The 16324-nt window shown below is 41.3% G+C and overlaps 1 protein-coding gene across 1 annotated transcript in view; it reads left to right on the top strand.

The window, feature by feature from the left end:
• The window catches only part of zfhx4 (zinc finger homeobox 4), a 78001-nt gene that overhangs the window by 26519 nt on the left and 35158 nt on the right, over positions 1–16324 (top strand). Inside the window, 1 exon segment of the mRNA XM_072378760.1 lies at positions 13882–14116. Within this exon segment, the coding sequence (XP_072234861.1) occupies positions 13882–14116 (235 nt within the window).

Here is a 16324-nt window from a genome sequence, read left to right as displayed (position 1 = left end):
CAAAGATAGAAAAGGTCACAGTGAGAGTACCGGGTATAATTCTCATCCGATATGGTTCCACTTCCTGCTTGTGACCAGCTGACGCTACTGTTTCTTTGAATCATACACGAGTCACATACTATCAGTCAGTTTCAAATATTTGGATTATCTTCCGTTGTCTTTTCAGCTTCTTGCAGCAAAATTGTTCTCATATAGGGATGTCCAGTGCAAATTAGTCTTGCGCAAGACAATAGAACAGTGAATCTTGATCAATCTTACACATATTACTGTTGCTATTTGGTGTCAAGTTAATGTACAGATGCATGCCTTGAGAGCTATAAAAACAATTTTAATGCAATGTTGATGTTTGTAAGTATTGTGAAAATGGTTTCAAAATTTGTCTGGGAAGTATACACATGAGTGTATTTATATTCTGTCATTAATAGTGCCAGAAGTAAAAAATAGAGTTTTTCCATTTGCCAGGATAACAATACATGAAAACTCTACATATATACATAAACCTGAAAGAATTGTTTTAGTGTTATTAGTAACCCCTCAGAGAAGTATACTAACACAAAGACTCAGTTACTTGAATAATTCAAATCTTTGCACTTTCATCAATAAATAGTTCCTACAAAGAAATTCCAACTTGCCCAATATTTGGCATCTTTCTCCCTGCATATATATTGAAGGTGATTTAGTTTGTTAGACATCTCCTTCAGCTTAATCGGATGCTATTACATTTCCAAGGCCTTGACCTACAGGACAGGATCAAGTGCATTACATTAATGAGGATTTCTTTACAACTGTATGCAACATTTGGCAGTGCGTGTGAATGTATGCGTTTGTGTACTGTATGCCTTAAATGTAGATACAAAAGCAGTAAGAGGATGTAAGAAAAATAAGGTTATATTTAGGGTTTTATGCAGTGTATATAAAACTCCAAAACCTTTTATTTCTTTGTGATTTATCCCTTTTGTATAATAACAATAAGCTATCGCCAAAATTATTGACGTTAATTTAAGTTATTAAAATTTAATCTTAAGATTTGAATCTCCAACATTACATGTATAAAGGTGCCTTTATAAATGTACTCCAATGACCCATCAGACCTTAGTCCACATATTGTTTGTGAATGGAACATTTTTTTTATCTTTAGACTTAATTTATTTGAAGACCATTGACCATTTTTTACTTAGAGTTCCGAGTCTTAACTGGATTAAGCTAATTGGCATTCTTAGTTAGGGTTATCTAAAACAGTCTTAGCTGACATCAACAGGATGTTCATATTAACACAGGATTGTCCAATGGTCTGGCAAAGGTTGAACTTGGCATGAGATGAATTGGAGATGTCACTGCTCGAGGGAAATTTATAAATTCTCAGCAAACGTGCAGCTTACACATCGGACTGTATTACCTGAGGTCCTAGTATATTGGATCAGCATGATTAGTTGACTCAAATCGGGATCTCTTTATTGTCAGAGAAAGGCTTGAGTTTAGGTCTGTGTGACCTTGTGTCTACACACACAAATGCATTGCAGAGTGCTGAGCCATTTTTGGTTGCCTTTTCAAGTTGATTTGATATGCCGCAATTGCCAGGTAGGTTACCAAGGTTACGCTAAAAGTTGGCAGGCATGTAATCATGCAAAAAGCTATTAACATGAGTTATGATTAAGTGTGCAAACTCAAGAAACACTACCAACTTCACAGAAATGTAACCAAGATGCTTGTCTGAACAAATTTATAATTGTGTTCCTATTTGTTTTCCAGGAAAGTTAAGCCTAATAAAACATTTTTAGGTGCACACAATCACCAGTTTAGCCAAGGCAAGTGAGGGTCATCCCAATGCCCCCTGAGTGCCCCTACGCACCCCTTTACCTCATCTACCCACCCACCTACTCCACAGGCCTCAACAAATCTGTTTCACAGATGACGCTTTTAATGCCTCTAGCATAAATTCCACTATTTTACCCTTGGACATGTGGTGGTAAAACAGAGTGAGAGAGGAAGACAAAGCATAGATGGAGCAGAAAGAGCTGCAAGAGTAAAAGCAGAGAAAAAAGTAATTTCTTTATTTGACCAGAAAAACACCTCTCCTTTTATGTATTGGCAGAGGTGAAAAGCCCATGGGGATAGAGGTAGCTTTGCCGGGCGCATAAAAGATCCGAGTGTTGACGACTTTACCATCTGGCTTTTTGGAAACAGAGAATATCTTTATGGCATGGGAAACCATTTGAAGATACAAACAAAAAGCATATTCAGGCGATTTTATGGCTGCTTTGTAGCAGCAATGGAGTACTTCTAAAGGGAATTGAGAGTTTGAAAGTGTTTTTTTCCAGACTTTGAAACAGCTAAAGGGAAATGACATTAGCAGCTCATGGACATCGAGTCATCTGGTGTCCAGGGCACAGCGGGTGGCGCAGGAAGTCACTGGCCTTACATGGAAAAAGCGGAGGTTACACCTCGCTGCGTATAGGAGAGGAAATGTGGGAAATCTGATTGGTCTTGGTTCATGAGAACACTGTCACTCAGGGTATTTTTATACAATATCCCACATGATTCAGATTTTAGTTGGAAACAAAGAGTGTGTGCAGAATCTCTCTTCTGTGGAATTGTCATGGCTGTAAAATGGAGTTCTTTATCCATCTAAAAAAGTTATTAATGACAAAATGGAAGATGTTCTGACATGGAGAGTGTGCTAGCAGCCTGTGAGGTAAGCTCTGCATTAAATGGTGTTGTAGCGTAGCGTGTCCATAACTGGCCTGACCTGTGTTTAACTTAGCTTCCAATATGATGATGTATGGCTCCGTTATGATTTTTAATAACAAACACTGGCCTTAATACACATTGAGTTAGTAGTAAATCTGTCAGTGCCATTCACAAGTGCCGTCTGGCTACGTAAGGGGTTTAGTTTGTAGTGCACATGTGTGTTTGTATGCATATGTCCCTGCAGAGCTTTGAGGTTGAGATCTGGGTTGTGCTTGCCCCTGGGTCATTAAGAGTTTAGAATGTTCATGGTCAATGTGGCATAGTCAAGGACCACACACACATATACGCACACTGTGTCTCAGAGACCATCGCACCTGTTGCTCAGATGGCTGTCCATATAAATCTTAAACTGTCCTCAACCACTGCCAGTCCAACTTTCCATCATAATGGACATCCGGGGGTCCACTGCACTTTTCCACTTCACTGTTTTGCTTTTCATCACTTTTCCCCTTCCTTTGCTTTCCTTGCAGTCTTTGAACTAAGATCCCTGTGTGCATAAAATGCATTTTACTTTTTATGACAGAAATCAAGAGAAATAAGACATTTAGATGGAACATACAGCAGATTAAAACATATATTGAAAGTGTGTCTTTCTCACCGTCTCACTCTCTTTCACCATCCCTAACTTACCCACCCTCTTTGTATAGTCTTTGACTTTCTTTCTTTCAATTCCCCCCTCTTTCTGTCTCACCCCTGGGGAGCAGCAGATAGGCCATCTCATTACCCATGATCCTCTTGGCAACACCATGGTTTGGAATCACAGGGTGGGGAGAATTAAACAAGGGGTGTGATGGGAGGGGGGAGAGATGGAAGGAAAAAATGAAGAAGGAGAAAGGGGGCTGGATTTGTTGATGCATATTTTCTCTTCTTCATTTTCTTCTTTGTGTTTCTCCTTCTTTGTCTGTTGCCCTCTCAATCAAGATTTTTGTCTTTTAACTCTTCAATCTCTGACCCCCTCTCTTAAATTTAATTCTTTACTATCTCCCTCAAATGGAGATTGCTGTGCTTCTGCATCTGTGACATTAAGTCTACCACTGTGCCTTGGCTATTAGCAAGGGTCAACCATGCTCTCTCTCATTTGAAAATCAAATGGCCCTATATATATGCAGCCCAAATTATTGGACTGTCATTTGGACTTGGGTGATGAGGAAATGGACTGGAGATTGACTCCCATAGATTTGCATAAAAAGTCATTGTGCTGGTCCCTGGAATGGAAGAGCCTGGATCTATTTCTGAACCATGGCACCATTTATGACACACACACACGCACAAGTACATACAGAGCTACATACATTCATAAAGACACATGCACATACAATTGTGGTTATCAAGTTACCATTTTCCACTAGAGTCCATATATGCTTCTTCCAGGCTCAGGCTGTTGATCACAGCGTCCTTGTCTCGCACTCACAGACAGACTTAAAGAGTTGCAATTCTCTTCAAAGGGAATCTTCTCAGGCACTTCACACTAGATGCCACTTGACTGCAAGATATAGATTTTCGTCTTCTGTTATAGAGATGGATGATGCCACCAAGAGTTCACCGCTTTTAATCTGAGTAGACAAATGAATTCACTTTTTTTTTGGCAGAAATGTTGTCTGTCTGTCCCTCTTTCTCTGTCTCTGCAAAGCAAAGAGACGCCGGTTAGTAGATTATTCAAATCGTCTCCTCTTTCACCTGCGTGGAGATTACAATGGAAATCTTTCAGAGGTCTGGGGGCGGGGGACTGGGGGTGACGGCTAATTAAAGCATAAAAGCAGGTGTGTGCATATGTGTGTGTTTGTGAGTGTATGCTGTGGCTTTAGCTTTGTGTTTGAGGGAGAGGTTTGAATGGACGGACGTCCCCACCCTCCCCCTTCTTCCTAATAATCCTCATAGATATTAATAAGAGTTTCGCCCATTCTCTCCCCAACGCCTTTACCAGATGGTCGGCAGAGCATTTGTGTGTGTGCATGTGTGTGTTGTGTGTGTGCTGTGTCCAGCTTTAGTTGAGCTTTTGGCTGACACTCATATGTGATGTTTAATTACCCCTATAGAGCCAGCCCCCTCGTATCCACTCTACTTTTTGACTCTCCAACTTATTAGTTCAGGCCTAAAGACTGTGATGTATGTGCCTTTTGTTTTCCTTTTGGAAAGGTGTGTTTTTGTCTGTGTGAGACCAAGAAATACACACTGCTGGTTTTCTCATATTAATAGCCAGATGTGATCCTCTTCATAACTATTCCACCCCTCTCTGTGGGTCATTTGGGCCGTGTCCATGTGCAGGGGACTGTGAAGCAGATCTGGGCTGACAGGTATGGGAACGATAGCAGAAGGGGGTGGGAGGGGTTGTGAAGCCAGTGGAAGAGGGGGGTCAGTGTCTTCAAGACCACCAGAAGGAAGGGGACATTGCAGGGATGCAGGAACAAAGGAGCTGGCAGGAGTTTGTTTTTTCTTTTTTCACTATATCCCAACACCCTATCAAATACACCCCCCACCCCCTCCTTCTTACACTCTAATGCTCCCTGCTCACAGTCTTGTCTCATGTCTACCATTTCTTAATATACATCCTCCCTACCCATTCTTTTCTCAAGGGTCTTGATCATCTTGTTGGGACCAACAACATCCTTATAAAAGAGAGATAAGTAATAATCAAAGGAGGCACTTTGAGCTCAAATATGATCTCTGAGAGCATGTTGTCTCCACTTTTGATGCATTTATTTGATCAGAGAAACTTCAGACACATCACATGGCAGAGAGATCAAGACAAATTATTTTGTGTAAGTTCATTAGATTTACTTTTGAAATCACCTGACATTAAATGTGTGCCTAATTTGTTTGAAAGTAGTCATAAAATCTTTCAATTCAGCATTCTGAAATGTTATATCAGCCTTAGACTTCTGTTTAGATAGCAGAATCCCACGTTTCCCCCCCTCATGAAGCTATCAGGATATTGATATGGACAAAGTTGAACTGAAATACTCCTCAACGCCCTTCTAAATCAATAATCAATCGATTGGAGGTAATTGTGCTACTCCCTTGGAATGGTCCCAAGTCTCTCTCTTTCTGGCCCTCTCTCTTTCTGTCTCACACTCTCTCTGTCATTATCAGCATGTGGACCAGTATTCAGCATTTCAGCATTCCAGCTGTAATTGATTTTAACCATTAGGTGCTCAGTGAATAGATAAGTAGTGGGAGATATTCGATTATACGGTGAAAGGGAGAGACGGGGATGAAAAGATTGAGAGAAAGAAGGAGGGAGAAGGATATAGGGATGTTGCCAGAGAGCTGTGGAAAGGGGAGCTGACCTGTCCTGCTGTCTATCCTTCTCTACCACTGGCCTTCCATCCTTGCAGCAGTACAATACCTCTGACCTCCTGTGAGTTCAAGCAGCTTAGTTTCTGCAAGGTAATCCCTAATGCTTTGAAATAGACCTGATAGAAAGCCCACTTACTTGTTAAGGATTAATGTGGTATGTGTGGGGGTGACTGGGTCCTGAGTTTTCAGCACTTTTAGTTCAATTAATCCATTGGAATTATCATAATCAACTCTAATTGTGGACTTATACTTGCATCACAGCGAATAGTGGACTGTTGAAAAGAATGTTGTACTTTGTTAGCAAACAGATGGCAAACTTGCATTTTTATTTACACATGTATTGCCATTTCATATTGTTTATGTAACATTTTGATAGCCAGAACACTATTAAATTTTTCAATAGCTCTTTTGCAAGGATCATTTTTGGCTATTGTGCCATTGCTTCCCCACTGTTGTCTGAAGATATGACTGAGTCAGATTTCATTCTTTCTTTTTTCTCCATTATTCTATCTTTTCCCTTTTTTCCTCACTCTGGCAGGAGTTTAGGTTAGGACATTAGGACTAGGGATGGGGCAGATGGGGGAGGGGGGACAAAGGCAAACATTTGAGTAATCTTCAAAGAGCCCATTGGTATGTTGAGTGGACGCTGGTATGTGGACTGTGGCTGAGGCTTTTTCAGGGAAAACAATATCCTTCCTTTAGACGTCTGGGGCCTTGGCAAACACTACCAGCCAGGCGACTCTGCCCACTGCTGCCACCGCTGTCAGCTCACCCCCTCTCCTGGCTCTTGCAGAAAACCGTAGGGTCTTCTGTGTTGTCAGAGTAGCTCATCATTCTGGTTTTATGGGGCTAGATTGAACATCCTAGGTTGTGTTGAATGCATGGGTGTCTGAGTTTATGCAACTAGTCAGTAAATGTTGTCTGTGCTCCATAACACGCAGGCGCACTACACATTTGAGTTTTGATACAGGTAGATAAAGCAGACCGAGTAGAATTAAATGACTGCCTTCTGTAAAAAGAGAGGATCAAGTGTGCCATCTTGTAGGTCAACTGCAAGGCATTTGTTTCCTGTGGCAATATTCAAAACAGCTTTGCTGAAGAGGTACTTTCATTGTGCTCTCCCTGCCAAAGGTACCACTTCAACATGCGCTTGTATATACTCACATCACAGGGCCACGCAGTGAGCCACAATGCCACACAGTTTTATCGGGATGAGGTCTGAAACATTTAATTCTGTTGTGTTGAAGTTCGGTTTTTGGGCTCAGAAGTGAACTGTATAACATTTTGTGTGGCAGTAAGTGGTATTTATAGTAAGAGATAGGTCTAGGCCAAGCTTGTTGGTTATGCAGTGACGCACCTATCAAAAAAGTATTAGATAGAACACTTATTTAAGTAAAACTCTACAAAGAAAGAGGCACATAGGCTGCCATTTTGTGATAGTTTCAAAATGAACTCCCTTTGTCCAGTCATCACCGGCCATTTTCTCACGAGGATCCACCCCAGGGATAATTTCTCCCATTTCTCTGTCATTAGCAGGGCCTGGTATTAGGCTTGTGTTTTGTTCCCTGTACCTTTTGTTTTGTGTTAAGTAAAACCATGCGACAGGGTAGGGGCTAACTAGAAAACAATACTCCCCTTCACAGGCTCAGGAATGTGTAATTAGTGATTTGAACCCGACTACGCTCGTCTAGATTCTTCCATGTCTTTCCTTCTCTTTCCATCTCTTGTTCTTTTGTTCTCTCTGTCAAAGATTTTCCTCAGCTCTCATATCTTCTTATCTATCAGTTATTTTATTTCACTGTATGTTTCTGTCGTTGCTTTTGTCTAACATTCTCTAACAGACATTTTTCAACAAGTCTCTTTTACAACCAAAGAATCAAAGAAAAACAAACTTGACCAAGATTGTTGTTCCTCTTTGCACCAGAATCATTTTGTTTTTGTCTTCCCTTTCAGTTCTGGTTAAATATAACAACATAAGTGGAGTACAGACTTATTTGATGATATAAGCCAATAATTTGAAGGCCCAGATTTTCAGTCTCTATACTTTTGTTTTTCTTCCTGTCTATCATGGACCTTGTCAATTAGACCTTGCCCTGATTTCCCAGACGATCTCTGTATCTTAACAAAAATGATGAACCCTATCCAACAGCATGTTAGCATTTTAGTGATATCCCTCTCCCCTGCTAACTGTCAGGGGGGGGACTAATCTCAGAAACATGTTAGCATTTCAGCTATCTTGATCTCAGTTTTTTTATGATATCCATCCCATTGTGAGTGGATGGAGAAGATAATCTCAGCAACAAGATGGTATAGGGAAATGGGGAGGTCTGGTCTGTCTCACCTGGCGGACATGGAGACAAGCAGGGGGCTTTTAGAATCTAATGGGCTAAGGTCAGGATGGCTAATAGGGAGTAAGTGCCTGAGTCATGCAGTCCAAATGTAATGCTAATGTAAATAGTGATCCATTTTCATATGTGTTTGTGTGTGTGTGGTGGCGGGGGGGCTTTCAAGATTTCTTACTTACATATGCACATGCACCAAAGAGTAAGAACAATCTGCGCTTGGGTCTCTGTCTCGTAGAATTTGTTGTTTCCAGCTGAATGGTCAGAGCAATAAGAACTATGTGGTGCTTTGAGAATATACTCCCTAACCACTCTTTTATTATACCAGGAACAAATAGATTGTATTATTAATGTAGTAACATTGCTGTTTCTTTGCTCTGTTGTGAGTTCTGTGTATGAATGTGTGTTTTGTTGAGGAAAACAGGGAGTATAGGATAGACGGACAGTAATTCTTCCAAGAGAAGGGCTATAGGTCAGAAAGCTGTGAACTTAAGATTGGCCTCTACCCTGTATATCAGACACATTTACGTCACTGCTATAAGTGTGTGACTGACTCTGTATGCATTCATGTGTGGGAGTCCGAGAAATGGAAGGCATGACCATTAACTTTAGACTTGCATCATTTTCTACCAGCAGTGGGCTATTCCAATTTTTTTTCAACTGAAAATTATAAAAGAGGGAAAAAGAAGAAATGGAGTGAAAAGGGAGTGAAAAAATAAACTGGGAGAAAAGAAACATGAAGATAGCACAGAAGTGGAGACGACCAGCAGAACTTAGTATGAAAGACTCTTTGTGATAATAAATTTATTTGGCTTGGCAGCGATTATCCGATGGATGCTTATTGTTATTGGGTGACCTTAGCTAAGCTTACCCACAAGCCCTGCACCTCATGGACAGGCTCCAGAGCTGTGATCACATGATGATCGCTTGCAGGCGGAGCTGAGAGAAACAGGGAAGGCAACTGAGCTCTAGTAGATGTTTTTTTTTCCGCATTTATGAAAATGAGAGCCTAAGTAGTAAAGTAGACGGTAAAGAAGGCGATCAGGAGATGAGAGAAGTTTGTGTTTGTTGGTAAGGGGGCACTGGGATTCTTTTATGGTTCCTTCATCTTTAGATCACCAACTCTGGCTTTGTTGACAAGACGGCAGGAGAAGCAGGAATTTTGTGTGCATGTTTGTGCATGTGTACTCATTTTTTTTTTTTTTTTTGCACTTCCTACATGCATATTTGTCTTTATGCATGTGTATCAGTGAATACAGTTACAGTATAGTAGCTGGACTCTATGTGTGGAAGCAAGGTGGCACATACCTTGGCCATCAGCATCTCTGTTCAGAGGTGCCGTCTGCCAGAGAATCCATTGGCAGTGATCTTGCGTTACATCTATGTCTTGGGGGCTGAGTGGTGGTTAGCAGTACATGTGTTAGGGAGGTGGTAGTACTGATGGAATTCTATTATTGGCAGCTTTCCAGGCAGCACTGGTATGTGTTTAAAATACTTTCAAGGAACAATATATTCTTTTGTAGTTTGCTGGGCCAAGTGGGGCAGTTTTTGTCCCTGATGGCCCCCAGGGGCCCAGGGAATAGCACCGGAAGCTGGTGACGTCCTTAAAAGAAGGTATACTCAACAATAAGCTTCCTGCTTCTCCTAAAACACACTGATGAAAGGAGATAAAGAGGTTTTTATTTTCCCAATGTGTGGCGTGTACATTTGCATGTGTGTGCACGCTCTCAGCAGACTCAGACAGCAAGGCTGAGTGTATGCACTGGTCCTTTGCATGTACACACTCGCTCTGACACACACACACACACACACTGTCACACTGATTATTAAGACGCTGCTTTTCCAGAGGGTTCTTACTTTCAGTATGTATTCATTAGCTGCCTGGTTCTACACTTAATGACAGGAAAGAGTCATGTTTGTACTGAATACCCTAATTTGTCATTTGGTTTATGGAGGAAAACGCAACCCCACTGCTCTGTGCTGCTTTCAAAATATTTTTATGATACCAGTAAACAAATCACAAACAAAGACAAAAAAAAAGCAACCCACATGATTGAAATTATAGACAGAAAGCCAAATTTACTTATGAGGGGAAATAAAGAGTTGAATTTATTGATGCATAAAAACGAAACATTCATATACAAAAGATAAATGGATTGAAAGCATAACCCCACACACGCTTATGTACATGTAAATGCACAGAGAGATAAAAGAACTTGTGAAAAAAATTCTTTTGGCTTGGCTTATTAAGAATTCAGCTAATGAGGGAGCTTTGTCACCCCAGACAGAACAAATGGATATGAGACAGCAGTGCCGCAAACCTCCCCACAAACTCTGGGAGCAGACGGAGGGGAGGTGCATGCCTGCTTTTGTTTTTGTGTGTATGAGAAAGGTGTTTTGTAAACATCTCATTCTGCATAATGAATGCAGTCCTCTGTCATCCACACACACATAGACACACACAGCAGCAGCAATCAGCTACACAGAGGCGCTTCCTTTACCTGTCATATCCCCTCCCCTCATCCTTATACAAATCCCAGGGTGTGTGTGTGTGTGTGTGTGTGTATGTCATTGATGGGGCTGACAATAACGTGCTTTTGACATGAAAACAGGAAGTTTTTTTGAGTTTTGATTTGCATTATTTGTATGTGGGGGTGTTCATCCGCCCCCTCCACCATCTAGAGCTGTCTCTGTCATGCTTTAGGTCCATCAAGTGAGGGCTGTTTAGCTGATTTTCATTGGCCCACAGGGAGTGTTAGCTTATTTGGTTGTTTGCCAAACACTAATCCCCTACAATTAACCACCAGGCACTCTGGAGAGGTGCCATATTGACAAGGATGACCCTTTTTGCCAATCTGCCACACACACATCCAAAGACACTTAATATAATACAAACATATGTACAGCACATATCCACTCAGACAATTCAGCTGCAGCATAAATTACATACACATTGCAAGCAGACACATAAGGGCGCAAACCCAGGAGCAGCAACAGTGTGTTTGTGTGTTTGAATATGCATTACACAGCCCACGCCTGGCAGGAGTCAAAGTGCTCCTTTAAAAGTTCATAAATCATGGATGTTCTGGCCTGTGATCACCAGACCGCCTGCATTTCAGGCCTGCAGAGTGCCAGAGAGCGACAGACAGCCACTAGTTTTGGTCTTAAACAAACCCTCTGGAATGTGCTGATGGGGAGAGAATTAATATTAGGTCTAAACCTATCTGGCAGCCTGGTTCAGCCCCAAGTATATAATTCAGCTGCTCACAGCAAAAGCCTCATATCCTAAAACATTACAATATAAGTTAGAACATTGAGAGATGTTTGGTATTTTAGGCCACAAGGTAATTATATGAAAATGTTATTTTTAAAGCAGTGCAATTCTATGACCATGCCACCAGGATAAACTGTAAATGTTCAGTGAGTATATTTCAATGAAACTCCTCTATTAGTAAGACTCTTCACCATCAATCTTCTCTGGTTAGAAAATGAGCATGGTTGCAAAATATCCACTTTACGAGTCGGTGCACTTTTCTTCTTTGGGACTTGTTAATGTAATACTGAAGGTTATCACTGGGAAAAGAAAGGCCTAGTTTGATTGCTAGTTTTCTATTCAGTTCTAAGAAGCCCCAATTTGTATCTGAATGGTCATGAAATAAAAGTTTGCTGGAGAGACCACACACAATTGAATTTTGAAACAACAAATGCCAAATGGCAGTTAAAGGTGTCCTGTTTTTCTACTATATAGTAATAAATAATGAAGTAGCCTATAGTTGAGAACAGAATGAAAATGACTGAAGTTTAGATTTTAGACATCAATTCAAATGTCCTTAATTACGCAAAAAAGTAAATATATGTTTACGCCAAATTAACAAATAACTCCTGTAGCACAAGTGTATGGTTTCCACAAAAGGGCTCAGCAGTCCGGTTCTCCTGCGAGGTAGGGAAGGGAGGAAAGAAAAGAAGCAAAGAAAGAGGGAAGGAACAAGGGAGGCCTCCTTTCACAGAGAAACAAAGATAGCTGTAATTAATGGCCCTGAGCTCTGGACTAGGGGAGCTTTCTTCTGACAACTCCGACTTAATTAAAACTTAAGACTTCTGAAAGGGCCTCTGACTGCGAGGGGACGTCCCACCGTCTCGTGAGAAAAACCTCGCAAGATTTCCTACAAAAGAAAGAAAGGGGAGACACAGAGAGAAAAGATGTGTTAGCGGCTGTAGCTATGTTGCTAATCCCTGTTTGTCAAAGGAGGAGGGGGGGGAGGGTTTAGAACTCACACACCTGCGCCTCACTCCTCCCACCACACACACTCTCTCACGCACACACACACACACAAACAAACTCCTCCCACACCCCTTTTCCCGGCTTACTTCCTATTTTGTGTAACGTGATGCAAGAATGAGAAAATATTACCTGTCTAACTTTTAATTGCTTCATGAAAGAAACATCTTCCTATAGAAGGATGTGAGACAGAATAGAGTTGGCACACACACACACACACACACACACACACACAACATTAGGTGTATTAATTAATGCACGGAGCTCTGCACCTGTTTCTCACATAGCAGTATGAATAAATCTTAACAAGGTAGGAGCCAACCTTCGTGAGCCATCTCTGTGTATCTGTCTCCATGCTTTGCTCTCCTCCCCTCCCTGTGTCTCCCCTTCCTCCACAGAGGATCAGATAATAAAAGCTTGGCCTAGTCTTTTGTTTTTGTGCATTGTTCATTAGCCCGGCAGCAACAACAGAAGCACACTTGATATGCTTGGCTTGCTGGGTGTATGGGAGCAGGGTAAGGTGGGATGGGGGCAGTGCAGTGGATTTGTGCACCTACACACACCGGGGGCAGGACAAGAGGTAGGGGGTAGCTTTGCATGGCTGCAATGCCATTAAAGAGGCAACTGGAAATTAAGGGCTTGCAACTGACAGCACATGTTGAATGAGAAACCCCCGCAGCTGCCAATAATAAGGATAGCTGGACAATGTGCGTGTTAAAGACAAAAACAGTGTCCTGAACTCAACCCTTTATTGTATTACCTCAGTTTAAAATGGACTAACAAAATCCTGTTTTTCAATACCTTTTATGAGCTTTTTGCTCTTACTTGACATTCTACATCCTCCTTAGTTAAAGGATTTTGCGTTAGATTATCTAGAATTCTGTGTGTAGATACACAAGTTTGGTTTTTTTTTTCTTGATGGAAAAAAAAGGCATTGTAGAAAAAAGAGGAACTTATTGAGATGTTTATATCAAACTTTCTGCTGGCTTGTTTGAAACCAGAGAGGCTTATTTTCTGGGTGTCGAAGCTTTGGAATTCAACTGCAAATTGAGTAGAGGGAAGGTTTTTATAGCTTTTATTGCAATGTAATAAATTTCAAAGATAAAGAAATGAAAGAAAACACTGAAATAAGAATGGAAATGCTTGGTTGAAATAAATGTTGACCTTGCCCTGAAATGTGCATACTTCTAACGTCTTTTCTTCTCTGTTCCACAGCATTTGCAGAAGCAGGACAGCGCTTACAGTCCAGAGTCGTGTGTCTACTACTGCACCCTGTGCGACTACTCCACCAAGGCCCGCCTCAACCTGGTGCAACACGCCCGCTCAGCTCGCCACCAGCAGAACGAAGGACTGAGGAAACTTCAGCTGCACCAGCAAGGCCTGGGAGGCGATGAGGATGGACTGAGCCTCCATGAGCTCTTCCAGGTCAAAGAGTGCCCCACCAGCCAAGGTCCGTGCTTCCTGCTGTGTCTGTTTGTCTAATTTGGTGTGACCTAAGTTTATTAGTTGTTTTTTAGGCTATTTATATTCATGTCACATTGTCACTTGTTGTGTTGTTGTTTTTCTTTTTTTTTTTCATTACACATTTTTCTTTTTGCAGATTCCATGTCATCGTTATTTAAGCTTTTTGCTAAATGTTTATGCTGGTTGTAGCGGATCATTTTCTTCATTTGAAGTCCGATCCATCAGTCTTTACTCATTCCACTCCTCTCATCTCTTTTTTTCCTTGCTCCATTCCCTCTTTCTTCTGTCAGTTGTTTCTTACTCCCTACCTCTTTCTCTCCTTCCTTCGGCCTTCATATACAGATCACGTCTCTCGATACAGAACCCGCCATTCCTCCTAATCTCCTCAAAATGAGCATACTGTTCCTATTAGGCTGCCTCACTGATATTTGAAACACACACTTACACACCGTCCCATGCACAGGGACATCCCAGGCAGGGAAGCAGTCAGCTTATGAAATTTCACCTTGGGAGGATCTCATAGTGAAATGCCTGTACACACATGCTTTAGTCACACACGCACACACATGCATTACTCTCTCTCTCTCACTCACACACTCATGTATGCTATGGCTACACAGTCTCTCCCTGGAGTGAGCTTTCATTTCCTTTCTCATGACCAAAGCAATTTGGCTTTCATTTAAGAGTCTCCGTCCTGCCAGCAGCTAATAAGTGTAACAGAACTGTAAAACATTCAGAGAGACAAAAAAAAAGGGAAAAAAGTAAAAAGATTAATCGTTTTTCTTTGAGTGGGGGTTGAATGGTTGGTGAGGGTTTGCAGGGTGTAAGGGGAGGGGGCTGTGCTGTAATTTAAACCAGAAGATGTAGAGTCAGGGTCCATTATTTAGTCATCCCTATGTTAATGCTGCTGGGAGAAAATGAGCGCTTAACTTGTTTTTGCTTTGCTTGACCTGAAGGAGCGGGTGGAAAGGGGTGTGGTGGTGGTGCAGAGGGGGTTACACATTTTCAAAGGTACTCCAGCAAAGCATTACTCCATGCATCCACTTGTGTGTGTGTGTGTGTGTGTGTGTGTGTAAGCCCATGTGTGTCTTTCACCATGAATCTGTGCTCCCTAAAGTGCCATGTTTATACTGTGTATGTACTCCCAAAACATATGGAGACTCGGAGCTTAGTAACATATGTGAATCCCAGCACACACACACACACGCGCAGCCATACACATACACACACACACACACACACACACACACAAACGGGAGAAGAGCTCCCTGTCCTGAAATGGAGACGGTTGCTGGTGAACGTTTGGTTTTAATTACACATGGATCAAAGTTTCAGTGAGATTGGGGTGCAGCAGAAAAGCATGCTTAGATAAATCATTACCTTGTATTATGCCATCACACCTCCCACATCCCCCCCTCTTTTTCCAGCTCTCTTTTTGTATCTCTCTCTCACTCTCTCCTTTTTTGTCCTGCTTATTCCATCTCCCTCTCACTTCTGCTCCCGTCCGTTTTTTTTTCAACTTGAACACAAGCTTCATGACTTTTTTCTCCACTTTTTAACATCTCTAGCTATGGAGCACAACCGGGTTTTAAACCTGTCAAAAGCAATATTTACCCACAGCACCTATTACAAATGTTCCACTCTTAAAACACACCATATTTGTTGCACAGGTCCTCGTTTTATACCTTGGCTTTGATGCCACATGGTGAATTTCCATTAGGAAGCTAGTGCAAAGCTTGAGCGGATGCTGGCAGCATCTTAAATGCTAAACCACATTTTTGGATGCCCTCCTTTTGCCCATGTATCTATATATATTTTTAACGTACAACAGAAAACTTTCACAAGGTACATGGTTAATGTTTTAAAGGCCTTTTCCTTGTCGCTCATAAGTATTTTGCAGGTGTAGGTGGAGAAGGAAGTACGATGAGTCACAGAGAGATCAAACAAAGAAAATCAATTCGATGTGTTTTAGTTGTGTTCTTATTCTCTAGTTTTGGAGTCAAGTGGATTACATATTTTTATTTATTCTTTTTCTTTTTTTAAACCGATGCTCTCTGTGAGCTTATACATGTGTGTGTATATATATACATTTCACAGCAATGCATCTTAACATTTATACAGAATATTACGTAATGAAAAATAAAAGTATGGTGTAACTGTTTTAGGCTCCTGCAGTGATAGATGATATGACTGT

This window comes from Leuresthes tenuis, unplaced genomic scaffold (genome assembly GCF_036924035.1).
Source record: "Leuresthes tenuis unplaced genomic scaffold, fLeuTen1.0.hap1 SCAF_24, whole genome shotgun sequence".
In the NCBI taxonomy this organism is placed as follows: domain Eukaryota; kingdom Metazoa; phylum Chordata; class Actinopteri; order Atheriniformes; family Atherinopsidae; genus Leuresthes; species Leuresthes tenuis.
This window is presented reverse-complemented; position numbering and strand designations above follow the sequence as displayed.